General features: G+C 48.6%; 1 protein-coding gene and 1 pseudogene across 1 annotated transcript; both read left to right on the top strand.

Annotated features, from left to right (window-relative positions):
- Window positions 1–10,702: 10,702 nt before the first annotated feature.
- Window positions 10,703–16,640, top strand: Npas4 (neuronal PAS domain protein 4). Its single transcript, XM_051193609.1, has 8 exons — window positions 10,703–11,358; window positions 12,087–12,238; window positions 12,425–12,527; window positions 12,635–12,902; window positions 13,090–13,199; window positions 13,533–13,668; window positions 13,800–15,229; window positions 15,920–16,640. Exons 1-8 carry the CDS (start codon window positions 10,737–10,739, stop codon window positions 15,946–15,948), a joined length of 2,850 nt encoding a protein of 949 aa, XP_051049566.1. The 5' UTR covers window positions 10,703–10,736; the 3' UTR covers window positions 15,949–16,640.
- LOC127227823 (D-3-phosphoglycerate dehydrogenase-like) lies at window positions 16,404–23,503 on the top strand (annotated as a pseudogene).
- The last annotated feature ends 4,263 nt before the right edge of the window (window positions 23,504–27,766 follow it).

Genomic DNA, 27,766 nt, shown 5'->3' with positions numbered 1-27,766 from the left:
CCCCCTGTTCCTTAAGGCTGAAGACGACTGATAAGTTGTGTTCCTCTTTCTCCCTTGCCCTGTGCCCAGCCAAGGGCTAGGCAGCTCTGCCTCCTACCAGGTGTCTTTTCTTCCCCAGCAACATCCAGATCTTAGGCGGGGTTTCTGGACCAATGGCCTTTCTGAACAAACTTCTGGATCCCATGGACTCCATGACCAGGTTGTTGGTTATAATTATCTGCTTCCATTGAAGGCTTCTTGCAGCCCACCAGCTTCTGCAACATTCTGGAGTCAAACATCTCCTAGACTGCCTGCAAGTGCCACTTGGCTTCTGGATGGAAATGTGGCCTGCTGGACACTGGCAGGACTTCCCAGAGCCATGTGGATCCAGCCCCTGGGACCCTCTGCCCAGTCCTGATGACACCCGACAGAGGACAGCGTGATGTACGTGGCCATTCTTGAGGAGAGGTGCAATTTCCAGACATCTGCAGTCTCCATTCTGGACCAGGGGTGGGGACCCAGAATGGATCTGATCTAGTTCAGCATTTTTGGTTGTGGGTATAGCACCTATTCCTGGATCCTTGAATGGTGCTTCCAAGGGGCACCCATCGCCAGGGCCAAGCCTTCAATGCACAAAGGGGGAAACGGAGGCAATCTTCAAAGAGACATCATTTGCCAAGGTCACAAGGCAAAGCGGTGTGTTTGTTGCTGAGATTAGGACCTAGAACACTGCCTCCTCACCCCAGAGGCCAGCCTTTGAATGACAGACAAGGTCACTGCACTGTGTGAGCCAAAGACATATTTCAGGACCTACGGTCTCCAACTGTGGCTGTGGCCCTTTGGGTTACTTCATTCTGCACTAGCCTTCAGTCACCCAAGAGAGATGACCAAAGGAGCTCCCACTTCAGTTGGGCCTCTGAGATTCTTTGAAAGTGTGTGTTTGGGCTAGACTGTGGGTCCATCTATGGCTGCCTGAGGGACCATGCTGAGAGGATTTCCTTCCTTCCACAAGACTGAATGAATCTGCAGACATTAGTCCCTCCAGGCGCAGGCTATGCAGACCAGTCTCAGGATTAGCAGGGGTCTGTTTGTTGCATTTTGGACCCCATCAGACTCCTCCAATGGTGAGTCCCCTGACAAAGTAGGTATGGACCTGTAAGAACGGCCCTGCCTGGGTTGGATCTAATGAGGGAAAAAGCCAGTGAACCACTTGCTTGCCACTGAGCTACAGCCTTAGGAAGTATTTATTTCCCCAAGTCCATACAGGCTTGGTGTTCAGGGATCCCAGGTGACTCTGCTCACCCAGAATTGAGAAGTATGGTCCCCTGGAGACTTCAGGCTCTCTTAAACCCTAACTCTGAGCACATGGGCTCATCCCCACCTGAAACTGGGTTCCAGCACTGCTGAAGGCAATTTCTAAAGGCACTGAGCCAGTGTGACCAGGATACAGAGACACTAATGAGGCCGGATAGGGAAGGATGGTTCTTTAAGGCCAAGTGCTCTGGTGCCCTTTCACTTTGCAAATAGGGAAGGGGAGGCCCAGAGAAGAGAAGGGGCTTGGTACCCCTTGTGGGGCTGGTGGCAGTTAGGACTAGAGTCTACATCTCCTCATCCTCTTGCCTGTGATTCTTCTTCTGCCTTAAACACAATCTTCTGGCACTGGGGCCAAGCTCACTTCCTCTTCATCCCAGATCTCTGAATCCTTGGCAGAGGAGTCCTCAGCCAGGGCTGGGCCATTCAGGAGCTTTCCCCTCACCAGATGGTCCTTTCCTCCGCAGCTTCCTGGTGTCCCCTCCTCGCCCACACAGTGCTCATCCTTTCCTAGTTCCAGAAGCTTCTCCAGTGACAGGCCAGCACAGCTGCTTTTCTGCTTTTTGCTATGGTTCAGCCAACTGTGGCTGCAGAATTTGTAGGGGTGGGGGTATTCCCAGCTCTGATCTTGGAGTCTCTCTGTCATTGCTCCTAGGGTTTTCTTTCTGCCTCTGGCCCAGACCTGTTAATCATCTATGAGCTTTAAATCCTTCTGTCTTTCCTGCCCTCTGTTGGGCTGCTTCCTGAAGATGTTTCCTCTACATGCCCATAGCCATTGGGAGTAATCAACCCATGCTCTGGGGGTTCTAATGAGCTGATCCCCTCACCAGATACATAAGACATAGGTATCTGCTTGCTCTGGTAAACTCTATGTCACTGGGTACACTCAGGTGCTATTACAGATGAACATAAAGCTGGGGTCTGTGGTGGTCTGCAAACCTGGGTAGAAGAGAGAGTGAGGAGGCACCAGTCACAGGGAGCTTTGGAGTTTGGAAAACAGGAGCCAGAATTTAATCTGAGTAAGAACATGGTCAGGCTGGCTTCTAGAAAGATGGCTAAGGATTTCAATTGATTACTCCTGAAGAATACATTGGTACTGGCCTGGATGCTCCATTCTGCCCTTGAGGGATGTGAGTATGCCCACAGGAAGGGGTCTGAATCCAAACCCTCAGGGTCACCTGGTGACTCCACTGATATCTTTATCCCTCTCTGAGATATTTCAGCCCCTACCCCAGCTGCCTCCATCTGGTACTCATAGACCAAGGATGCATGAAGCACACAGGTTCATGAACCCAACCTAGCCACTTCTGTATGGTCTCATTCAAAATTATATTTTCCTTAAGATCATAGCCACTCCCATTCATATCCAGCACTTACCCTATTCCTTTGATGCCTATGGCCTTGTTCTGAGTGCTTTGACAAATCAGTTCACCTAGTTCTTTTTTGTTTGCTTGTTTTTTTTGTTTTGATTTTTGTTTTTTGTTTCAAGACAGGGTTTCTCTGTGTAGCTTTAATTGTCCTAGAACTCGATCTGTAGACCAGGCTGCCCTCAAACTCACAAAGGTCTGCCTGCCTCTGCCTCACCTAGTTCTTTTGTTTGTTTGCTTGTTTGTTTTTTCAAGACAGGGTTTCTCTGTGAACCTTTGGAGCCTGTTCTGGAATTCACTGTAGACCAGGCTGGCCTTGAATTCACAGAAATCCTCCTGCCTCTGCCTCCCGAGTGCTGGGACTAAAGGCGTGCTCCTGGCCCACACCTAGTTCTTGCATTAAGACCTTAACCCAACGTTTTATTCTCCTCACATCTCAGTTTAATACTGAAGCATGGAATGGTAATTCCCTTAACTGACCAATGTCATTGTCTGTAATTGAGGCAAGACTCAGTCTGAACCTCCCTCCAGTCCCCACCCTCTTGCCTGCCTTCCAGCCCATACATGAGGATCCTATCTGTTCAAACTCCTCCTTTTATCTTTCTAGTCACATTTTTGTTTATTTTGTGTGCATGTGTGTGGGTGGGCATGTGCCATGGTCTGTGTGTAAAGGTCAGAGAACAACTTGTGGGAGTCACTTCTCTCTTACCACCCTGTCAGTAGCAGGGATTGAACTCAGGTTCTCAGGCTTGGCAGCAGGCACCATTACCTGGTGAGGCATCTTGCTGGCCCTTCCATTCTGAATGTACAAACCACCCCTTTCAGTCTTCACCAAGAAAAATATCTCCACTCTTTCCATCTTTTAGATTTTTTTTTTTTTTTAGCAAATATACAGGGATTGCTCCAAGCTGATGGTGGACAATAAGGGGATCCAGTAGAAGCCAGGGAAGACAGTAACCAACTCATCAATAGAACAAAGTACAAAACTGTTACTGTCACCACTGGCGACAGAAGCACAGGACACCAGGGAACCAATAGCTGGAGATCTGACTGAGAAGGAAGGCTTTCTGGAATGGTATTTGAGCCAAGATATCGAAAATGAGAATCAGAGCAGGGAGAGGCAAGGGGCTGGCTGGTATGTGCACAAGAGCTGCAGAGAGCAGAGTGGCAGAGCTGCCTGTAACTAGAAGAGAGGCTAGGGAGGGCAGAGGCAGGGTCAGGGGAAAGGTCACCAGAGCACAGCCTGGGAGGAGGACTGGGTTTCTCCTACAGCTTCCTGACAGCTCTGGTGGTTAAAGACGGAGCCGTAGCCACCTCATGTCAGGACCAATCCCAGCACAGCTCCTGCCGCTATATCTGCTGGTTATATGGGGGTGGGGGGAGCGCAGCGCACGGGCAGCTTCCTCCACAGTACTGCCTTGTGTCCACCTAATTCATGTTCTTGATAGCTTCTACCATCAAACCCACCACACTTTGTAAAGCCTCAGGGCCATGCTCCAGTTCATTCCACCCTACCCCACTCATCCAGCACAACCAAGTCAGTCAGTTGATTCCCAGCAACACAGCTCAAACACACTTTCCTAGGAAGCCCACTGCCAACCTCCTAGGCTTGGTCTTCCCTTATGTTCCAGCCTCCAGTACCTTGACGCTTCTCTCAAGACAGTCTTTAATTCATATGGCTTGCTGGCATGCCAGCGTGGAGGCTCTGTGGTGTTAAAGCCAGGCCAATGTCTCTCTCTCTGCCAGCATCCACCACAGAAGCTGGTCCCAATTCATTCCTCAGGTGTGTATAGAGAGCACCACGTCCACCCCTTAGGCCCTGATTTCTGCTCAGTCATATGGTGGATGCTGGCAATATGGTGGCAGGGGGTGGGGTAGTAGACTAGGAACAAGCATGACCATTAAGACTGACAAACACAGTGACAAAATAGGTGCACACTTGTAATTCTAGCATTTGGGAGGTAGAGACAGGAGGACCAGAAGTTCAAGGTCATCCTCTGCTATATAATGGATTTGAGGTTAGGCTAGGATACCTGAGACCCTATCAGGTACAGGTGGGTTTGTGAGGGCAGAAGGGTTGTGCTAGTCACCACTAGAAGATCATTGGGGCAGGGAAGAATTCACCAGTCCAGGAAGATCACACAGGAATGTGTGAGGGCGCCTCCTCCTCCAGGCCTGCAGATCTAGAGGGCAGGGTCATGCCTTCTACTTCTCCTGCTGCTGAGGCAATGGAGCCCTTGTCTGAATTTTTAAAGTGTGTCCTGTGAATTAATTTTTCTCCTTTCCTTGGAGCAGGCCCCCTTTACCAGCCCTGTCCTCGAGTCTTGCCCAGATATCTTCATTTCCCCCATCCAGGCTCTAGATTCCCCCTCCTACCCACTCCATCCCCCCTTATCCACCTCTGCCCAGCCCACTCCCCTGGCTCTGACCGTTTCCATGTGTGGGTGCCGGCGTGGTGTGTACCCTCTTCACATGAGATTTGTTGATTTCATAACCATAAATAGATAAAACATTCTGAGTGCTTCCATGAACAAGTAGGATTGAGGGGGTGATCTCACAATGAAAAGGCCGCAGGAGAAGGAAAACAGCCCGTGGAGGTGCAGCTGAAGCCAGCTCGATGCTGCAAATCCAGCACTACTTGAGGGCTGGCTTTCCATTGCATAAGTGGTGCATCATAAACACAGGACTGAGGACTGCCCAGAGAACCTTCTGGAAAACATTTATTGGATTGCAAGTCTACCAAGAACAATATAATAAGGAAGTCTAGACTTTAAAGAGAAAACAAAGAATGTGGAAGCCAAGAAACACGGATTTTAAATCTGAGTTCTTCTCATTCTGGCTGTATGACCCTGAGCAAGTTGCTCACCATCTCTAGGAAGTTGTATGTTCTTCCATTGAGCCAGAGACAGCAGGAGGCCTGATACCTCATAATATGCTCATTTTTTGGTCTTTCTGATAACAACTTAACCTCCAATATGGGACAACTCATGTTCCCAAAATGTAGTCCCAAAGAGATTAGGGATGGGATGGGGTAACCTGCCTCTTCACTGCAGCTGGCACTCTTGCTGTCATAGGGTATGCAGACTCTCTTCTTCATGGGAGGGACTACATATTCATGGTTACAAAAACAGCTAAATATTAGTAAGGGTTTCCCAAGTTCTTCTCCCTTAGATGGGTAAAGGAAGAGTAAAGGGAGATGTGACAGCTTGGTTTGTTCTGAGACCAGAGACCTTTCCAGAGAGAAACAGAGTAATGTGCAGAGGGTCAGGAGAAGTTGTTTCTTTGCCCTATGCTCTAAGGATGGCAAGCCTTTTCTGTTAAGGGTCAGGTAGTAGACACTGGCTTGGCAGTCTCTGGTCTCTTGCATAGTATATAGGCCCCAATTTTGTTCAGTGTGTCAAGAGAACAAGTTTCAGTGGACAGGGGGAGTTAAGCTTGAAGCACAGTATTGCCTGCACCTTGCTATGTAACTTTAGGTCATTGCCCATTTCTGATCTTACTTTCACAAACTAGAAAATGAACACAATAAAACCAATTATATTGGTTCTGAGAAAATACCCAAGAGTGGCTGATAGGACGGCTAGGAAAGGTAAGGCACTTGCTGGCAAACCTGGTGACCTGGGTTTGATCCTCTCCCAGGACCCATGCGGTGGAGTGAAAGAAAGACTCCTGCAAGTTGTCCTCTGACCTCCACACATGCACACAGGACACATGTGTGTCTCCACATAATAAATAAATAAATGCAAAAGAAAAGTGTTTACATGATGAGAAAGTCCCTCCATCCCCTTACTCCATCACTTTGAATGGCACCAAATCTTCCACAGGGGCCACATCCTTTCTTGTTGAGGGTGATAATAGCCTTCTAGAATGGAGATGCATCTTTCAATAGAGTCAGATTCTTGGTCTGTCTTTCCAACCTATAATCCTCAGTGACCCCATTTCTGGAGCAAGCCAAGCACAGGAGGAAACAAGGATTCTCTCTTCTTCTCCACCATCCAGCCATTTGGCAGGGTGCTAGAGTTCACTTGAGGGAGCAACATGGCTGCAGTGGCTGGTGGCCAGGCTTTGCAGGAGGCCTTTGAGAGTCAGGCTGGCACTAGAGTCAGAACAGTAAGCTTCTGTGTTCTCCTAGCCAGCTCTGGTCTCAGCTTCCCTGGAGCCTCAATGAAGCAGTGACAGCTGTGGTCCAGTGGGAACTTGCAACCCCATTCGTTGCATCATAAAGTTTAAGTTGTCATCTTGTGCTCCTGTATTCTCATATGATCTCCGAATGCTACATCCTTTAGCACCTTTTCATCTCTGAAGCCCTAGCAAATGATTCATTCCTTCTTTTATTCTCTGCCTTCCTCCTCCCCCTCCTTCCCCTCATCTCTCCTTTCCTTCCTCATAGACACATTTTTGCAGACAAATACCACATGTACACTGACAGTCTTCCTGTCAACATCCTAGCTCCAATGTCTGAGAAAAAGCAGCCAGGGGTCTCCATGATATTCTGAAGAACAAAATCCTCCACCCACCTTCCAGCTCCTCAGGAGGCCTTCCTCCTGGAAAAAGATACATCACTTCTTCTCTAATAGGGATTGAGGGGTGATGTCCCTTTAGAGCCCCAATAAAGCTATGCAAGACAGGGGCAAGGGATCTCATGGCATGTTCTTGCTATAAAAAGGCCTTTTTCGGAAAAAAAATAAAGAAAGGATTCAGCCAATCCCTTCCCGACGCCATCACCTCTTCTTGGTGATTTTTCGGGGAAGGAGTGGGTGGGTTTCCATGGCAACAGATTCGAGCTCTGCTCAGTAAAGAAGGGACCTTGATATTTTTTTCTCTCTCATTCTCTCAGTTGTGTGTGTGTCTGTGTGTATGTGCGTGCTACACATGCCTATGCCCACACCAGCAATTTTTTTTAGAACTAAAGAAAGCCCTTCTCTCAGCTCCCCAAATATGGAGTGATAGAAAACCACTTACTCCTGCAGGCCAGAGAAGATTCTGGATGGTTCCAGAGAAAGGGGAGTGTTCCTGTGAAGTTGTTTTTCTCCACTGCAGATATTGCATGCAGCAAAGAGGCTTTGCAAATGATCAGAGGCTTAGAGTTAGAAAGAAAGATGCTTGGTGGAGAGATGTGAGCAAAGAATAGATGATGCAAAAAGAACAACAACAAATGGTATCACAGTAGGCAAGGGAAGGTGCAATCTATGCCAACCACCTAATGCTATGAGAAAAGGTCCAAGGGAGTCTCACGTATGGACACAGACACACAAAGAGCTTTAAAATGATACATGTAAGCACAAAATACAAAACTGTATATGACACAGGAAGACAGAGACTTACAGATAAAAACCACAGATGCAGGTACTGGCAAATGTGTAGACACACACGGATGAAGACCCCAGCTACAAAGCACATGCAAACAGATACATGGATGCAGATAGACAAGTGTGTTTGGCTGGGAATCTCTTGTACACCCCCACCTATTCCTTCTACACACACACACACACACACACACAGACCCCAAAGCCCCTCTCCCAATTCACTCCTTGCTCACTTTCCCATAACCAAAGGCTGTGATGCCTCCCCCACCTCAGGCTTCCAATTCTGTTCTGCTGCTGCTGCTGCTGCCTGCCGCTTGGGGGGGGGGGAGAGTGGGGTGACTCAGCCAGGCCAGGATGACTCATACTGACAGTATTTTTAGCAGCAACCAGGAGCTCTCTAGCGTGCCAGCCGCCCCCCTCCTCCTGCCTGCTATTTCAGAACCGTCACTGGTGATATAAATAGCTCTTCTCCCACGGCCTGAAGCTGCTGCCAGGCTATTTTTGGTTCTGCACGGTTAAAAATAGTTTCATGGATGTGGGAGGCAAGAGGAGTGGGAGCTGGCCTAGGGAGAGGAGACATTGGGGGCACACAGAGCTTCTCAACTTGAATCAGAGTAGGTAAACTAGGATGATCCCTCCTCTGCCTCCTCCCTTATCTCTTTCTAGACCCTTCTTTCCTTCCAAAGTCTGTTATCCCTAGTCCATTCTGGAAAAAACAGAGGATTCTTCCCTTGAGCCAAATTCTCTCCCCTAGCTTAACTATTTCCTGGAGCCCAGGAGTCTTGACCCCCGCCCCTGCAAATAGCCCATATATATTCTCAGGAGAGAGGATGGCATCCGCACCCTGCCACCCTCGGCTGCCCTGAGGCCCACCTCTGCTTTGATGTTACCAGCAGGCCATGGCCAGTCTGTTTAGCAAGGCAATATTCAGCACCACGGACAGTAGCCACCATCCGACAGCAGTGCTGCTCAAACTGCTTGGAGACCAGCTGAACCCAGCAGAGATGCAACTTTTTGCGAAGGAGATACCAAGAATGTCTCCTAGCCAAGGCTTAAAGCATCTGTCCTTGAGGAAGACAGGCTAGGAATGAGCTTCAGTAATAGAATGCTTGTCTAGCATGCACAAAGTCCTGGACCCATTCTCAGCCATGGCAAATTAACAAATCCACTGGCTACAAAGGTTGAAGTAGATGCTTTCAATCTCTGTCAAAATGATACAAAACATCAGGATAGGGTCTCTGCAATCATATACTTCTGCCTTTTTTCCGTCCATGCCTTTGGCTTCACTAAGAATTGAACTCAAGCCTTGAGCATGCTAGAAGTATGCTCTACTACTAAGCCATAGCCCCCTTCCTGCATGCATCTTCTTCCAACACCCCCTTCTCCTCCACATTGCTTCTCTTGCTACCACTCCTTTCCGTGAGGAATGGGGAGGGGGTTGACCATAAACTTTTCTCTTTGGTGTCAAAGTTCATCTCTACCTCTATGACTTTCCACAGCCAGGTCTGACCCTCTCTTCCAATTTTTTAAATGGTCTTTTTTTTTTTTTTTTTTTTTTTGGCCCTAAAAGTGTGTTTACACGTTCCTATTCTAAATGAAATTTCAGGAAAAAAGCTTCCATAGACCATCACTTTCTCCTTTTGTAAGGTTGTGGTATGAAAAGGGGCACCCATCCCCTCTGTAGAGAGCAATCATATATATTGACTAGGGGAAGTGTGATGCAAAGGCTACCCTATGGAAATAAGCCAGGCAACGGCAGATAACTGAATCAAAGGTGCAATTTTCAGGGGTCTGGGGGATCCATAAAGCTGAGACAGAGTGCCCAACATTCAATGGAGGAAGAAGAGAAAAATGAAACACACACACACACAGGAAAATGGAAAGTCAGAACGAGGAGCTTTGGCGCTAAAAATGGAGGAAGAATTGAAGGGAGATGGGAAGGGGAGCCTGGCAGAATTAAAGGGTCTTGGGTAGATGCAGCAGTCACGGAGGGCCCAGCAGACCCTGGCTGCTTGGCTGCCTCCCCCTCTTCCCGGCCGAAGCGGTTGGGGGGGAGCTCTCCGGAGCAGTGCGGAGGCCGGTAGGCCCCGCCTGCCGCCGCCGCCGCAGCAGCCGCCGGAGGATTCCTGTCCTAATATGGAGCTGGGATTCCCCCAGCCCCGCCCCCGCCCCCAGCCCGCCGGAGACACTGGGGCTCGCTAGAGGGCGGGGGAACGGCTCGCTTTGGGGGCTGGCAAGCGAAAGAGGGTGCTGGGAGACCCAAATGCAGACCCAGATCCTCACCAGGCTCTGGATCCTTGCCTCAGTTTCCCCCACAAGTGGCTAAGGTTATAATAGAGGAACGAGGAATCACTACAGACCACAGCGGTGATGTTTGTGCTCCCGTGCTGCCTGGGATATATGATCAAGGCCGAATTCAGCTGGTCTCTTCCCCACAGGACCACCATCCCACTCTATCCTAGATATTTAGACCCTCAGGCCAGGGCTTGAAAGGGGGAAGGAGTTATTTATTTGAAAGTGAATAAGGTATTTTCAGATTGAATAGACTCCAGAAAAGACCCCCCCTCCCCAAAAGCCAAGGAAAATTTCTCTTATGACTTGACCTTTGCCTGGCAGATAGAGGCAAATCCGCTAAAGACCCTGTCCCTCTCCTTTGCATCCTTAGGAAAAAAATCAGTGTTGGTATCAGCCTGTCCTGGCCTTCTACAACTCTCTTGCCAAGGGCTTCAGACCACCCTAACCCGTGCACTGTTCCTCCTTCCAACAGAATACAATGGAAAACCTGGGTCCCTGCATTCCAAGCCTGGCTCTGCACAGGCTCTCGCCAGCCGGCCCCCTCCGCAGCCTCCTTCTCCCCCCTTCCCCCGCCCCCTCCCTCTCCTGTTCGACGTCACAAGATGACGTAGGAAGCCAGGGAGGGAGGAGGAGCGCCCCCCCTCCTCAGCCAGTGGCTCCCGCTGCAGCTTGCTTTAGCCCAGCCTCCCGCCTCCCGCTCCCCCCACCGTCTCTAAAACGAGCCCCCCACGCCTGCCAGGAGCTATATAAGGCGGATGGAGGCAGGCGAGGGGGGCAGCGCTGCCGAGCGGAGCCCAGGAGTGGAGCGGGAGCGAGCGAGAGCCTGAGCGAAAGGTCGGGAAGCAAGAAAGAGGAAGCCTCCTGTGCATCGGGACAGGATCGCAGGTGTTCGGGAGCCGGAGCTGGAGCTCCACAGCCGGCAATCATGTACCGATCCACCAAGGGCGCCTCCAAGGCGCGCCGCGACCAGATCAACGCTGAAATCCGGAACCTCAAGGAACTGCTGCCGTTGGCTGAAGCGGACAAGGTCCGGCTATCCTACCTGCACATTATGAGTCTTGCCTGCATCTACACTCGCAAGGGTGTCTTCTTTGCTGGAGGTGAGCAAACTTGGGCTACCGGCGACCACAGCTGATGGGGACCAGGGATGGAGGAGCTTAGGGAACGCGCTGAAACTGCCGCTTGTCTAGGACAGCATGCTGGAAGACTGTGGAGAGAAGGGACTTGAGGGGACTCCTACTTTTTCTCCTGAGCTCCGTTTAGACTACTAGCCTGAACGATGGTCTTAGCACCAGGTTTGTGGGAGATGGAAACCTAAAACAGAATGGTCCAGGCTCCCATTGCCTCAGAGGCACTCCAGGAATCCGGGAAGTAGATGGAAGGAAGCCTGGCAAGCTGCAGGGAAAGTCTGAAAAGGCAAAGTCTAGGGAAGAGCAGCATGTGCCGGGAAATGCTTAGAGGGTCTTTCTATGCTCTCTAGGGTGCCGTCCAAGGTCCTGAAACCATCTCCCTTATCTGCTGCTGTCCGCGGTGCTTAAAACAGCCGCCTTTCCGCACATGGTGCTGTCCGCCGTGCTGAACCCCAATCCCTTCGGGAAAGCTCTGTCCACGGTGCTGACAGTTCAGGGTTGCTGGGGTTGGCACAGGGCTTGGAAGTCTGAGGGCTCCCTGGCGCAATAGTTTTAGCAACAGGTTTCCTGGCCAAAATCCACAAGCATAGGGTCAACAGGTGTTTGCAGAGATAGGTCCCTGTGTCTTCTCTGAGACTTAGATGATTCCCTCCTCATTTCTGTTTTACCCTGACTCATAACATCTTCTCACCCTGCAGGCACTCCTCTGGCTGGCCCCACGGGGCTTCTCTCAGCTCAAGAGCTTGAAGACATCGTGGCAGCACTACCTGGATTTCTGCTTGTGTTCACAGCTGAAGGGAAGTTGCTGTACCTGTCTGAGAGTGTGAGCGAGCATCTGGGTCACTCTATGGTGAGTACTGAAAGTCTTTGTATCTCAGGTTGTGGCATATGTGGGATAAAATGAGCTTTCCACTACAGAGAAACAGATAGTGGAGGTGTGTGTGTGGGGGGGAGGTTCTGCCTTGAGAAATGCTATTGGTCACAGATTGGCTCTTGCTGCCTTCACTAATATTTACCTCTCCTTTCATTCTTCTAGGTGGACCTGGTTGCCCAGGGTGACAGTATCTACGACATCATTGACCCTGCTGACCATCTCACTGTTCGCCAGCAGCTCACCATGCCCTCTGCTCTGGATGCTGGTAAGAGCTTTTTGTCCATTCTTCAATCCGCTCCTCTGCTCCTATGTTCCAACCAGTTACTTTTTCACTAGTGCCTACTCTCTTAGTCTTTTTTTTTTCCCACCTAGATCGCCTTTTCCGTTGCCGATTCAACACCTCCAAGTCCCTTCGGCGCCAGAGTGCAGGAAACAAGCTGGTGCTTATCCGAGGTCGATTCCATGCTCATCCACCCGGGGCCTACTGGGCAGGAAACCCCGTGTTCACAGCTTTCTGTGCCCCACTGGAGCCAAGACCCCGCCCTGGCCCTGGCCCTGGTCCTGGTCCTGCTTCACTCTTCCTGGCCATGTTCCAGAGCCGACATGCTAAGGACCTGGCCCTACTGGACATCTCTGAAAGGTAAGCCCAGTGTTCAAACTCCAGTAAGAAGGGGGGCCAGAAAGAAGGGTACCTTAGATTCTTGACCCTATTAGATTCAGGACAGGGAGGATTGGGCTTAAGTGGGCAGAGAACCTGGGAGGGAGTGAAGTGCATGTGTCAAGTTAAGGAAAACAGAAAGCTGACCTCACCCTTTCCACCTTCCCAGTGTCCTAATCTACCTGGGCTTTGAGCGCAGCGAACTGCTCTGTAAGTCATGGTATGGACTGCTACACCCTGAGGACCTGGCCCACGCTTCTTCTCAACACTACCGCCTGTGTGAGTGTCCTGAGAGGCTGTGGATAACACAGGAAGCTGGGAGAAGGCATGGGAATAGACCAGAAATGGGTTGTGATCCACAATGATGTTGAGGAGACACTGAACCCAGCAGTTTTGGAGGCTATGGAGTCAACTTTGGGGTGAGAAGTCAAGGCAATATAGGAGCTAAGAAACACTAAGTGATAAGATCAAGGTGAGGAGCCTAGTGTACAGGTTAGGTAGTCAGAAAATTCATGATTCCCTTAGTCCAACCAGTGTAGAGGTAAGAAAGGTGGGTGTGTAGGTGGTGTTGCTTGATGGACTTGCTAACCCTGTACCTCTCTTTCTCCCCAGTGTCTGAAAGTGGAGATATTCATGCAGAAATGGTAGTGAGACTTCAAGCCAAGCATGGAGGCTGGGCGTGGATTTACTGCATGCTATACTCAGAAGGTCCAGAAGGCCCTATTACTGCCAATAACTACCCTATCAGGTAAGTTGTAAGATACAGGATGGGGGAGAGAGGATGAGGAACTGAGATAAGCATGGAGAGAATGCAATTCATAAGATGACTCTGGTAACTGACAGCAAAACCTTTCAAACCACTACTTCTTTCCTCTCCAGTGACACGGAAGCCTGGAGCCTCCGCCAGCAGCTAAACTCTGAAGACACCCAGGCAACCTATGTCCTAGGAACCCCAGCCATGATACCCTCATTTCCTGAGAGTGTCTTCTCCCAGGAGCAGTGTTCTAACCCACTCTTCATGCCAGCCTTGGGGCGTCCCAGAAGCACCAGCTTCCCCCGGGCACCTGAACTAGGACTGATCTCAACATCAGAAGAGCTTCCCCAACCCTCCAAAGAGCTGGACTTCAGTTACATGCCATTCCCTTCTAGGCCTGAGCCTTCCCTCCAAGCAGACCTGAGCAAGGATTTGGTGTGTACTCCACCTTACACACCCCACCAGCCAGGAGGCTGCGCCTTTCTCTTCAGCCTCCACGAACCATTCCAGACTCACTTGCCCACCCCTTCCAGCTCTCTTCACGAACAGCTGACACCAAGCACCGTGACTTTCTCTGATCAGTTGACACCCAGCAGTGCAACATTCCCAGACCCACTAACTAGTTCACTACAAGGACAGTTGACTGAAACCTCAGCCAGAAGCTATGAAGACCAATTGACTCCGTGCACCTCTACCTTCCCAGACCAGCTGCTCCCCAGCACTGCCACATTCCCAGAACCTCTGGGTAGCCCCTCCCATGAGCAGCTGACTCCTCCCAGCACAGCCTTCCAAGCACACCTGAACAGCCCCAGCCAAACCTTCCCAGAGCAACTGAGCCCCAATCCTACCAAGACTTACTTCGCCCAGGAGGGATGCAGTTTTCTCTATGAGAAGTTGCCCCCAAGTCCTAGCAGCCCTGGTAATGGGGACTGCACACTCCTGGCCCTAGCACAGCTCCGGGGCCCCCTCTCTGTGGATGTTCCCCTGGTGCCTGAAGGCCTGCTTACACCTGAGGCCTCTCCAGTCAAGCAAAGTTTCTTCCAATACTCCGAGAAAGAGCAAAATGAGATAGATCGTCTCATCCAGCAGATCAGCCAATTGGCTCAGGGCATGGATAGGCCCTTTTCAGCTGAGGCTGGCACTGGGGGACTGGAGCCACTTGGAGGACTGGAACCCCTGAACCCCAACTTGTCCCTGTCAGGGGCTGGACCCCCTGTGCTTAGTCTGGATCTGAAGCCCTGGAAATGCCAGGAGCTGGACTTCCTGGTTGACCCTGATACTTTATTCCTGGAAGAGACGCCAGTGGAAGACATCTTCATGGATCTCTCTACTCCAGACCCCAATGGGGAATGGGGATCAGGGGATCCTGAGGCAGAGGTCCCAGGAGGGGCCCTGTCACCTTGCAACAACCTGTCCCCAGAAGATCACAGCTTCCTGGAGGACTTGGCCACCTATGAAACCGCCTTTGAGACAGGTGTCTCAACGTTCCCCTACGAAGGGTTTGCTGATGAGTTGCATCAACTCCAGAGCCAAGTTCAAGACAGCTTCCATGAAGGTGAGTCCAGCCTAAACGTCCCAGAGCTCCTATTCCTGACCTTCCAATCAGGTATTGGGCAGATTGGGTGAATTAGTTCCACTCTCTGAACCTCAGTTTTGTTAAGTGAAAAATATCATCTACCACTAAGGAGGGTAGTGAGGGTAACTTTGTATGAAATATTAGTAGACCTGGTGGGCAGAAGGGTGACATGGGATAAAGTGGTGGACAATCCTTAGGCAAAAGCTTCATGAGGGACCTAGACCAGTCACCATCTCCATTTTATAGACAAAAATAATCAAGGCCCCAGAGTTAAAATTTTTTTTGCTTAATTCATACAAAAATTGATGAGAGTTGATGCTTCCCCTTAAAGGGGATGTAGAGCAATAGTTGGTAGAAGTTGGAGAAAGAAAGGACGGTGCTGAGCCCCTAGCTCCATCCTAGTGGCCCTATGCTGTCCAAAGCTGCAGCCATGGTTCCCAGTCATTTGTCATATTGCCTCTATCTACTGACTTTCTGGGGATCACTTCATTTGGCTAGCACTTTTGATGACCATATTATATATCAATATTGTGCCATAGCCTGAGCCCAAGGACCTTTTTTCCTGATAGGTTTGACTGACCTCTCTCTCTCTCTCTCTTCTCCCCTCTCTCCCCCTCCCTCTCTCCCCCTTCCCCTCCTCTTCCCTTTCTCCATCTCCCTCTCCTACAGATGGAAGTGGAGGGGAACCAACGTTTTGAATAAGTCTGTGACTTAACGTCGTCAAGTATGGCATATTGTCATCAAGACGTGGAGCCGCTCTCCACCCCCCCGGGACTGTTGGGGGGATTCTGGGGGCCAGAGGAGGATATATCTGATTCTCCAGGCCCCGAAGGATTTAGGGGGGGAGGTGGGAGGGCAAGGGAGGGGAGCAACTTTTTAAAATCAAGGGACTTCGAGCGATCCCAGTTTCCATTTCAATCTGTATTCACTCGTAGTGAGCTTCCTTGAATGGATTCCAAGCGGAGAAGGGGGAGTCTCACTTCCCCACCGCGCTGCCCCATGGGCTTGGGCCAGTTCTCCATTCCTAGGGGCCAAGCTACCCCTGGGTTTTGTTGGAGGAAAGGCATGGCCCACCTGGGGCTAGCCTGTGCCCTGAGGGGCTCTTGACACCCACGTAGAATTCTCTACAAGCAGTAACGGGATTTCAATTCCGATGGACTCTGCCGCTCTGGCGGCCCTTCCTGTGACTTTTGCGCCCCGCTCCTGGGGTGGGGGGCGCGAAGAGACGCTACATTCCTTTCCGATGGAGGAAGGCAGATCTGCCGTCACACGTGTGCTTGCACGAGTGCGTGTACCTGGTGCGGGACTCACCCGGCCGCCAGACTGCCTGGGCTTGCCCAGGTGGCCACCTCGTGGTGCTGCGGTGACTTTGTAGCCAACTTTATAATAAAGTCCAGTTTGCCTTTTTGGTACCTCTGGTGTCCTGCACTACTATGAAGAGGGAAGGGTGGGGAGGAGAGAACACGGGGAGCACAGATAGGAGCCCTGGGGCCGGGGACACAGGCTGACCCTCCTCTTCATGAACTTGTTCATTTCTCCAGTTCACTTCAACTCACACTGTGGTAGAAGACTCAGCATTTGTCTGGAGCAGAGGCTTCATTGAAGACACTGGCAGTTCTCTCTGTCCTGGGTTTACAGTGGTCACAGTTTTATGGGGAGCAGGGGGCCTGGGGATAGACAAGAGGCCTCAGCTTGGCATTGGTCCTGGATATGGGTTCTGGTCTTTTCCTGTCTGATCTTGCAGGATACTGATTTCCTTGTGGAGTCTTAGATCTTCCATTGGAAGCTGTAACGTGTTATCCTCACATAGGGCTTTTCAGGTAGCAAATATCTAAATCACTGCAATAAAGCAGTCCCCCCCACAGTTAGTGAGAGGGCAGATGAGCAAAAGCCACCCCACCCCACGTCTTGGGTGTTCTCTGAGCTCCAAAAGCCAGTGAATCACTACAGACTCCCCAAGAATGGCAGTGTTTGGTTTGTTGGAGCAGGGCCCAAGCAATCCGCTCCTTTGACCCCTCCAAGATTGCAAAGTAGAGCAGACTTGTGACAAGTCAGTGGAGGAGGAAATTTCAAATTAAGGTTTTTGACTCCAAACTCAAAAGCTCAATAGCCACAGGGTATGGCTAGTGGTGGGCAAATGAAAATTGGGAGGCAGAAAGACCTGGATCCATGTCACACTCCGGCCGCTTATTTTTGGAGTGGGCCTAAGCTTCCACTTCCTCACAGGTGAAGTGAGGACACCAACAAAGGCAGCAACCAAAAGACACTGTTAGGATAGGGCAAAAGCCTCTTCCAACTTAAGAAGTGCAGAAAAGGCTAGGCGGAGGTGCACACCTTTTATCCCAGCATCCAGAAGGCAGAGGCATGCAATCTCTGTGGATTGAGGCCAGCCTGTGATGGGGGATGTCCTTCTGAATGCTGTGAGTATATGTTTCTGATGAATAAAGCTGTTTCTGCCAATGGACAGGCAGGATTTAGCCAGGTGGGAAATCCAAACAGGGGTAGAGAAAGGTAGTAAGCGGAGTCAGGGAGACGCCATGTAGCTGCCAAGGAAGACAGGACACACAGGCATTCTCCGTTACGCCAAGGCCACATGGAAATACATAGAATAAGAGAAACAGGTTAGTAATTGAGAGAAAGAGAAAGAGAGAGCGCTAGGCAATAAGAAGCCTAAGCCATTGGCCAAACAGTTTATAGTTAATATAAATTGTGTGTTTATTTGGAACTAAATGGCTATGGAACCAGGTGGGACAAACACTTTTGTGTACAAGCCTGATCTATGAAGCCTGTCTCAATAATAATAATAATAATAATATAATTTAATTTAAAAAAAAGAGGTGCAGAAAAATTTCAAGTTGTTTTGACCTACAAGGCAATGGTGACTTAGAGACTTAGACAGCCTCCTTTTCAAGGAAAGGATGACAACTCCAGGCTTCAGTCTTTCTACAGAAACACAGAAGCACAGCCCTGAAAAATGTCCTGGTCTCCTCTCATTCCAAAGTCCAGCTGCAGAGCCAGACCCTTCAGAAGGTACTTCCATCACAGAAAGGAGGGTATTTGCAGGGCCCTGACTGCCGTTTCATCCTTTAATGAGTGTTTGGTGGAGAGAAAAGCTGCACTGTCAATCCCAAGAGAACCCTGCCTTAGCTCCATTCCCTCTTCAGCACAGGGACAGTGAGGTGTCAAGATGGAGAAAGGTGTTTGCACAAGCAAGATGATCTGCATTTAATCCTTAATGGAAGGAGACAACCCACCCCTGAACGTTGGGATTAAAGGATTGTGCACCACCACAATCAGCTCCTCCCCCTCCTCCTCCTTCGAGACAGCATCTCATTCTTCAGCTCAGATCAACCTGGAGTTCACTGTGTAGTAACCAAGTTGGTCTCAGACTTTTGCATATCCCCCTGACTCAGCCTCCCAGGTTCTAGGATTAGACTTGAGTCAACACTCCACTGATAAACCACCCTGAAGTTCACCCAGACCAGCTGGGTCTGAGGCGAAGAAAATAAGATAAAAGAGGCAATGTTGCCACCTGCTGGAAGGAGAAGTAGCTGCTCAGTTACTGGCTGGTGAGGCCCCTGTGGCTGAGCATCGTCACCTTAGACCAGACAGACAAACTGAGCCCCTCAGGTGGGGAACTTCAGAATCTGAGAGTGACTGATGTTCTGGGGACATGAGAGAGGGGTCTTAGTCACTGTTCTATTGCTGTGAGGAGACATCATGACCAAGGCAAATTATAAAATAAAGTAGTTGGGGAGTAGTGTAGAGTTTCAGGTTAGTCCATGATTATCAGGGCACAAAAAGTGGCCGCAGGCAGGCACTGGAGAAGTAGCTGGGAGCTTATATCTGATCCACAAAATAGAGGCAGAGAGAAACCTCAAAGCAAAGCCCATGCCCAGTGTGTCTCAGTTAGGGTTTCTGCTGTGAAGACACCCATGGCCACAGCAATTTGTATAAAGGAAAACATTTAACGGGGTGGCTTACAGTTTCAGAAACTTAGATTCTTATCATTACAGCAGGAAACATGGTGGCATACAGGCAGGCATGGTGCTAGAGACAGAGCTGAGTCTTACATCTTGACTTGCAGGCAAGTCTGAAACACTGGGTATGGCTTGAGTATATGAGACATCGAAGCCCGCCTCCACAGTGACACACTTCCTCCAACAAGGCCACACCTACTCCAACAAAGCCACATATCCTAATAATGCCTCTCCTTATAAACTTATGGTTCAATACATTCAAACTATCACATTCCACTCCCTGGCCTCTGTAAGCTTGTAACAATATCATAATGCAAAATGCATTTAGTTCAACTTCAAAAGTCCCTATAGTCTATCACAGTCTCAACAATGTTTAAAAGTCCAAGTTCAAAATCTCTTCTGAGATTTATGCAATCTTTTAACTGTAATCCTCTATAAAATAAAAATAAAAAAAAAAACAGATCACATACTTCCTACATATAATGGCACAGAATATACATTACTATTTAAAAATGCAGGGAAGGAAATACTGGACCACAAAGCAAGACCAAAAACCAGCTGGGCAAACTCCAAACTCTGCATCCATGTCAGATGTCAGAGCAGCCTTCAGATCTCCAACTCCTTTCAGTTTTGTTGACTGCAACACATTTCTTTCTCTTGGGCTGGTCCACTCCCTGTTAGCATCTCTCCTCAGCAGGTGTCCCATGGCTCTGGCATCTCCAGCATCCTGGGATCTCCAAGGCAATCCAGGCCTAACCTTCATAGCTTCATGGAATCATTTCTCTAGACTTCCATTCAGGGCAGGGACACCACTGACACATGCCTGATCTCAGTGGCTTTCTTAGTCTCAGAGGCAAATTCCATAGCTCCTTTCTTCTTAACTCTAGAACCATGTAGCCAAAGCTGCCAACTTCTGCTGTTTACTGGAGCTGGATCATGGCCCCCTCATGCAGTTACATCTTCACTAACTTTATGTTTTTGATTGCTCCCTCACTGCCTAAACTTGGCTGTCCTGAAACTGGATCTGTAGACTAGGCTGGCCTCAAACTAAGAGATCTGCTAGCCTCTGCATCTGGAGTGCTGGGATTAAAGGCATGCACCACCACACCCAGCCGTAAACTTTTCACAAGCTGGAAACTTAGCTGGGTGGGATCTTGCATGGAGGCCACCGCCCCCTTTGTTCCATGTCCTGGTCTGTTCGTCTCCTTGAACACAGGACTTAGCTCACTCCACTCCCCGGTGCTCCTTTCCTCCTCAGGTTTTACATTTTGTAATTTTCCCTTTCATTCTCAGTCTTCATTAGAGTAACCCTAATAAGCACACAACAGCGTCTACACTGGGCTGTTTGGACATTTCCTAGGCCAACAGAATTGATCCAAAACTTTAGCTCAGGCAGATTCTTTGGATAAGGGCAAAAGGCAGCCACTTTCTTCACCAAAATATCACAAGAATGATCTCTAGGCCATATATCAATATTCTTCTCCTCTCAAACTTCTTGACCCAGGCCCCCACAGTTCAAATAACTCTTAGCACCACTGTCTTCCATGATCCTACTAGCATGGCCCAATGAGCAGCATTTAAAGGATCCTGCTGCTTTCCTAACCCTAACTCCCAAAGTCCATATTAAAAAAAAAAAAAAAAAAGATGGCCAAGCCTATCACAGCAGTACCCCATGTCTCTGGTACCAACTTCTGTCTTACTTAGGGTTTCTATGGCTGTGAAGAGATATCATGACCATGGCAACTCTTATAAAGGAAAATGTTTAATTGTGGTGGCTCACTTACAGTTCGGAGATTCAATCCATTATCGTCATGATGGGAAAAAGGCAGCTATCAAGTAGACATAGTGCTGGAAAAGGAGCTGAGAAGTCTTACATTTTGACTCACAGGCAACAGGAAGTGGTCTGAGGCACTGGGCATGACTTGAACATATATGAGACCTCAAAGCCCTCTCCCATTGTGACACACTTCCAACAAAGCCACACCTCCTATGAGTTTATGGGGCCCAATTACATTCAAGCTACCACATCCAATGACAGATATCCTCCAACACCTCCTAGTCCTCCCTAAATAGTCCACCAACTGAGGACTGAGCATTCAAATATATGAGCCCATGCGGACCATCATCATCCAAACCACATGGAAAGCTTAAGTTTGGGACTATAAGATTGAACTCAAGGGCATAAGGGGATGGCTCAAAGGATAAGGTGCTGTCTGACAAGCCTGAAACCCCAAGTTCAATCCCTTGGTTCTACATGGTGGAAAGAGAGCATTGATTCCCGTAAGTTATCCTCTGACCTCTGTTCATAGCATGATGTTCATGCTCACACACACAATCAAAATAATTAACTCTGCTCTTACTTTTCTCCCCTGACAGTTATTTATGACATCTGCCTGAGTTCTGGGGAAACTGAACAAACAAGATCCCTGGCGGCCAGCTTCTAACTGGGGGGGGGGGAGAAGATAAGATAAGGCCTAAACCCTGAAGGCAAGAACCAGAGTATTGTGACAGAATGACTGCACACATTCGCACTGCCACCTTCTGTGGGAGTGACACTGAGCTAACACCTCAAAGATGAGAACAAAGAACTGTCCCAGTCCAAATGAAGCATGTGTAAGGATATTAAAATGAAAAAGTGTTTGATTTGCTTCAGAAATAAAAATGAGACCCAGTCACCAGAGCCAGCCCTGCCTGCAGCTTGCTGGCCTAAATGCGTCTGCCCACCCAGAGCAACTGATTCCGAGGCCTGTTCCAGCAATCTGCGGAGAGTGCTCATCAGTGTCAGCCTGGACCCCTGCTGCCAGAAGATCCTGCAAGATGAAGGGCTGGAGGCAGTGGAAAAGCAGAACTTGAGCAAGGAGGAGCTGATGGCCGAGCTGCAGGACTGCGAAGGCCTTATTGTCCGGTCTTCCACTAAGGTCAGCGCTGATGTCATCAACGCAGCACAGAAGCTCACAGTGGTGGTCAGGGCTGGTATAGGCATGGACAATGTGGACCAGGAGGCCACCACGAGGAAGGTTATCCTAGTCATGAACACAGGTAACGGAAGCAGCCTCCGTGCTGCAGACTCACCTGCGCGATGATCGTGTGCCTGGCCAGGCAGATTCCCCAGGCTGCAGCTTCGATGAAAGATGGCAAATAGGACCAGACAAAGTTCATGGGGACAGAGCTGAATGGAAAGACATTGGGAATTCTTGGCCTGGGCAGAATTGGAAGAGACGTGGCCACCCAAATGCAGTCCTTTGGGATGAAGATTGCAGGCTATGACCCCATCATTTTTCCAGCAGTCGAAGCCTCTGTTGGTGTTCAGCAGCTGCCTCTCTCTGGAGGAGGTCTGGCGCCTCTGTGATTTCATCACTGTCCACGTTCCCCTCCTGCCCGCCACCACAGGCTTGCTGAACGACAGCTCTTTGCCCAGAGAACTGTGCTCAGGAGGAGTTGTGGATGAATGGTGCCCTGCTCTGCGCAATGCCGTCTTGTCAGTGCACTGCAGGTACACTAAAGTGTCAGGTGCCCCACTAGATGTGTTTACAGAAGAGGCATCATGGGACCGGGCGTTGGTGGACCAGGAGAATGTCATCAGCTGTCCCCATCTGGGTGCCAGCACCGAAGAGGCCCAGAGCTGCTGTGGGGAGGAAATTGCAGTTCGGTTTGTGGGCATGGTGAAGGAAAATTCTCTAACAGGGATCGTAAATACTCAGGCCTTAACCAGTGCATTCTCTCCACACACCAAGCCTTGGATTGATCTGGCGGGAGTGTTGGGCACACTGATGCATGCCTGGGCTGGATCCCCAAAAGGGACCAAACACAAGGAACATCCCTGAAGAATGCTGCGACCTGCCTGGGCTCGGCAGTCACTGTCGGCCTTCTGAGGGAAGCGTCAAAATAGGCAGATATGAACTTGGTGAAAGAGGGTGGCCTCAGTGCCACCACCTCCCACAGCTCTGTGGTCCCAGGGGAGCAGGGCAGTGAGGAATGCCTCCTGACCGTGGTTCTGGCAGGTGCCCCTACCAAGCTGTGGCCTCAGTGGAGCTGTCTTCAGGCCAGAGGTGCCACTGCACCTGGGCCAGCTCCTGCTCATGTTCCGGATTCAGCCCTCCAACGCTGTGATGCTGCCCACTGTGATTGGCCTCCTGGCAGAGGCAGGCATGCTGCTGTTTTCCCACCAGACCTCCAAAGTATCTACAGAGAGACCTGGCACACCATGGGCCTCTCTCCCTGCTGCCCAGGATGGAAGCAGCATGTGTCTGAGGCCTTCCAGTTCTGCTTCTGACCTGGGGGCTCAGAGGCTCCAGCTCCTCAGGCCTTTCTAAAGAACCCTGCCGCTGTGATATATAGGGAGAGGAGATCCACGTTACTCAGGCAGAACCTGGGCACCTGTCTTAAATAACATCTAGTAGAATAACATCTAGTAGAGAGTCTTAACTCAAAAAAAAAAAAAAAAAAAAAAAAAAGGAAGGAAGAAGAGAAATAAAATCAAACTTCATGGGTGGAGGCAAGCAAGAGAAGCGTGGCCGGAGAGAAGACTGCCCAGCACTTCTCGGCTATGATAGGAATTTCAGTTTTATTCTACCTGAGTGTGGTAGTGTACACTTGCAGTCACAGTACTCAAAAGGCTGAGGTGGAGAACCCTGAGTTTCTGGACAGCCTGGGGTACACAGCAAGACCCTGCCTCAAAACAAAAACAAACAAACAAAAAGTCAAACACAACAAAAAAAATCCCAAACCAAAAAACAAAGGGCTGGTGTCCTACTTAGTGTTAGGGTTATTATTGCTATAAAGAAACACCATGATCCAAACAAGTTGGAGAGGAAAGAGTTTGTTTTGGCTTATACCTCCACATCATAGTCCATCACTGAAGGAAGCCAATAGGAACTGGAGGCAAACTTGTAAAGCCACCGTGGAAATCAGTAAGGCAATTTTTCAGAAAATTAGGGATCAACCTACCTCAAGACCCTGCCATACCACTTTTGGGCATATACCCAAAGGAGGCACATTCATATCATAGCAACATTATTTGCAATAGCCAGATCTTGGAAACAGCCTAGATGCCTCTCAACAGAAGAATGGCTAAAGAAAATATGGTACATTTACATAATGGAGTACTATTCAGAGGTAAGAAACAGTGACATCCTAAAATTAGCAGGCAAATGGACAGAACTAGAAAAAAAAAATCCCAAGCGAGGTAACCAAAAACCAGAAAGACAAATACAGTATGTATTCACTGATAAGTGGATATCAGACATAAAGCAGAAGATACCCAGTCTACAATCCACAACCCTCTTCTGGAAACTAGAACCCTCTTCTGGAAACAGATAGAAGCAGATGCAGAAATCCACAATTAGCCATTGGACCAAGCTCCTGAGTACAATCAAAGTAAGGGAGGAGCAATAATAAGAACAAAGGAATCAAGACTATGAGGGGGGAACCCACAGGATCAACTGACCCCTGCTAGTGAGAGATCACTGACTCAGGTCTGACAAACGGGAACCTGCATACAACCGAACTAGACTCCCTTAATACAGGTGACAATGGTGCGGCTGGGGCAATACATGAGGCCGCTGGCAGTGGCCCAAGAGCTAATGCTAATGCACAAACTGACTTAGTGGAGCCCATTCTATATGGAGAGACACTTTGCTCAGCCTACACACAAGGCTGTGGGGGTGAGGAGGTGCCTTGGTCCTGCCTCAGTGAGATGATGGGACAGACTTAGACTTCCTAGGGGAGGCCTTACCCTCTCCCATGAGCAGATGGGGGAGGAGTGGGGAGAGCAGGAGGAGAGGAGGGAGGAGGAACTGGGGTTGGAATGTAAAAAATAAATTAATAAAAAAAATGTAAAAAGAGAAAATGTTCTACAGGCTTTCCTACAGCCCAATCGTTTTGTTTTGCAGAGGGCCTGAATTTGGTTTCAGCACCCACATTAGGTGGCTCGTAACCACCGTAGCTCCAGCTCCAGGGCATCCCACACCCTCTTTTGGTCTCCATAGGCACATGCACTCACATTCACATGTGGTACTCCCATATATACACACAATTAAAAGTAAAACATAAAAATTGGAAATACAAGATGGAAACCTATTAAGGAACAATATCCAAGGATGTCCTCTGGCCTTCATACAGACAGACACAAATATACACAAATTATTAAAGACAGGTGGTAGTGAAAATAGTCTAAATAATTGCTAAGTTAGAAGTAGAAAAAGAAGCCACCACACTTTAATCCCAGTACTTTCTTTTCCCTTTTTTCCTTTCCTTCTCTCTCTCCCTCCCTCTTCCTCTCTCCTCCCAACTCTCTCTGGTGTGTATGCATACATACTTGTGTATGTTGCGTGTGTGCATGTGTGTGTTAGTGCATATAGAGACTAGAGGTCAACACTGGATGTCTTCTTCAATCTCTATCTTATTTTTTAAAATGTATTTACTTGCCAGAAGGTGGTTATGCGCTCCTTTAATCCCAGCACTCAGGAGGTAGAGACAGGCAGATCTCTGTGAGTTCTAGGCCAGCCTGTTCTACAAAGCAAGTTCCGGGACAGCCATAGCTGTTACATAGAGAAACCCTGTCTTGAAAGATAAAATTATTGACTTATATATTTTATGTATATGAGTATTTTGTCTGCATGTACATCTGCACACCAGAAGGGGGCATCAGATCTCATGGGACTACAATGTTAGATTGTTGTAAGCTGCCATGGATGATGGGAATTGAACTTAGGATCTTTGGAAGAGCAGCCAGTGCTTCATCCACTAAGTCATCTCTCCAATCTCCCCCACCTTTCTTAAATGTATGAATTTTGAATGTATATGTATGCCCATATGAAGTTGGGTACACAGGACTGCACACATGAAGTTCCGGTGAGGGTGTCATGTTTTCTCCTCTGTCATTCTTCACTCTTACTAGAGGCAGGCCTCTATTAAACCTGGGGCTCTTAAACCTTCTTGCTAAGGCTGGAAGCCAGAAGTCCTCTTGTGTCTGTCCCCATTCTCTGAGCTAGGGTTACAGACATGTGCTAGATGCCTAGCTTGATTCACAAATTATGTGGGTGCTGAAATCAGAACTCAAGTCCTACCCAGATATGGCACCTATGAATAACATCAATGACCAGCAAGGTCTAAGGGCACAATAGAGGTACACATATTGGTGGTAACCAATAGCTCTTAGTTGGACTTAAGACTACTCAACAAAAGGGAAACAATAGCTGGTACTGGAAACTTAGCCAACTACTCAGGGCTAGTGAAGTTATGGAAGTTAGAGTAGAACTTACAGCCATTTCTTTGCTAAACCAGTGTAATCCCTAACAACAATCTAAGCATTTGTCCTTATACCCACAGATAAGTGTAGCCCTTACCACCAACAGGGAAACTTCCCTTTGCAACACAGATAAACCAACACAGAAAACCACAGCCAACCAAAACGCAGAGTTTTGGAGTCCAGTCCCAATTGCTACATCTACCAAACATGCCCAACCTAAGGCACAGGGAACATTTCAGAAGAGGGATTGAAAATATTCTAACAGCTAGAGGATCAGAAAGTTTACTGTGAGATTGTGTCTTCTAGTACATCCATAGTATTGCCAACATGACTGCCTAAACATGAGCAGAACAAAGATGACACAATAGACATACCAAAATGGATGAGGGGAAGCCTATGAGGCCCAAGCCTTACACAAAGAATCAAAGGCAACTGAGGAATGCTGAGAGTGGGAGACGTCTTTTCCAGCAAAGAGCACATTAGTTATCCAATACCCGTGGTCATCCCTGAAAACATACAAGTAACATTATACAAACTGAACAAGTTACATTTAGGAATATATGTACACATATATACATATAATAACATTTTATGTAAAAATAGTCCATGAATGTGAAAAAGAGCAAGGTGGGGTATATGAAAGGGTTTGGAGGGAGGGAAATAGGGCAGAAATAATGTGATTATATTATCATCTCAACAATTAAAGAAAAAATTAATAGAATATATAAAGATGTTTATAATAGATTATGCATGTAATAAAATACAGTATTGATTATAATATTGTAAGCAATGTTTAATTATTAATTTTATGTGATAAATTCGCTAAATTGAATGTTCAGTATGCTGGCAAACAAAGTACAGTGTCCAGCATATAACACATGGCAAATGCAAATTTCACCTCCCCTGCCAATTCTGCCTGTCTTCTGAGAGAACCCCTGATGGTCTGAAGAATGACAAAATGAGGCCAAGGCTTTCCCAGGGACTTCTCAGGTAGGTGTACTGAAACTTCACTTCTCATGTATGTCTGAGGCTGATTCATATTCAGTTACCCTCTGACCTAGCACAGACTCAGAAACTCGTGAGAACCTGAATTTAATAAGGACCAGGAGAAACAAATAGGCCTAATAAATGTTTGTTCAGGGAAAAATAACTTACAACAGAGACAGATAAACACCAGCAGATTCCTGGTCCCAAGGATGCATCCGGATGTTCTTCTGTCCCCGTGCTGCAAGCAAGAGAGCTCTAGGAGCCCCTTCCTCTGACTTAGTTCCCCCAGGTAATGTCTGC

The sequence above is a fragment of the Phodopus roborovskii genome, unplaced genomic scaffold (assembly GCF_943737965.1).
Source record: "Phodopus roborovskii unplaced genomic scaffold, PHOROB, whole genome shotgun sequence".
NCBI lineage: Eukaryota > Metazoa > Chordata > Mammalia > Rodentia > Cricetidae > Phodopus > Phodopus roborovskii.
Note: the sequence above shows the minus strand (reverse complement) of the source record. Positions and strands in the feature narration are given on the sequence as shown.

Bases quoted from the DNA above. Each gene is read 5' to 3' on its own strand.
- Npas4 (XM_051193609.1), top strand. From the start codon at position 10,737: ATGGAAAACCTGGGTCCCTGCATTCCAAGCCTGGCTCTGCACAGGCTC. The intron at 12,239-12,424 runs GTGAGTACTGAA...TCATTCTTCTAG, and splicing joins AGCATCTGGGTCACTCTATG to GTGGACCTGGTTGCCCAGGG. The intron at 15,230-15,919 runs GTGAGTCCAGCC...CCTCTCCTACAG, and splicing joins TCAAGACAGCTTCCATGAAG to ATGGAAGTGGAGGGGAACCA.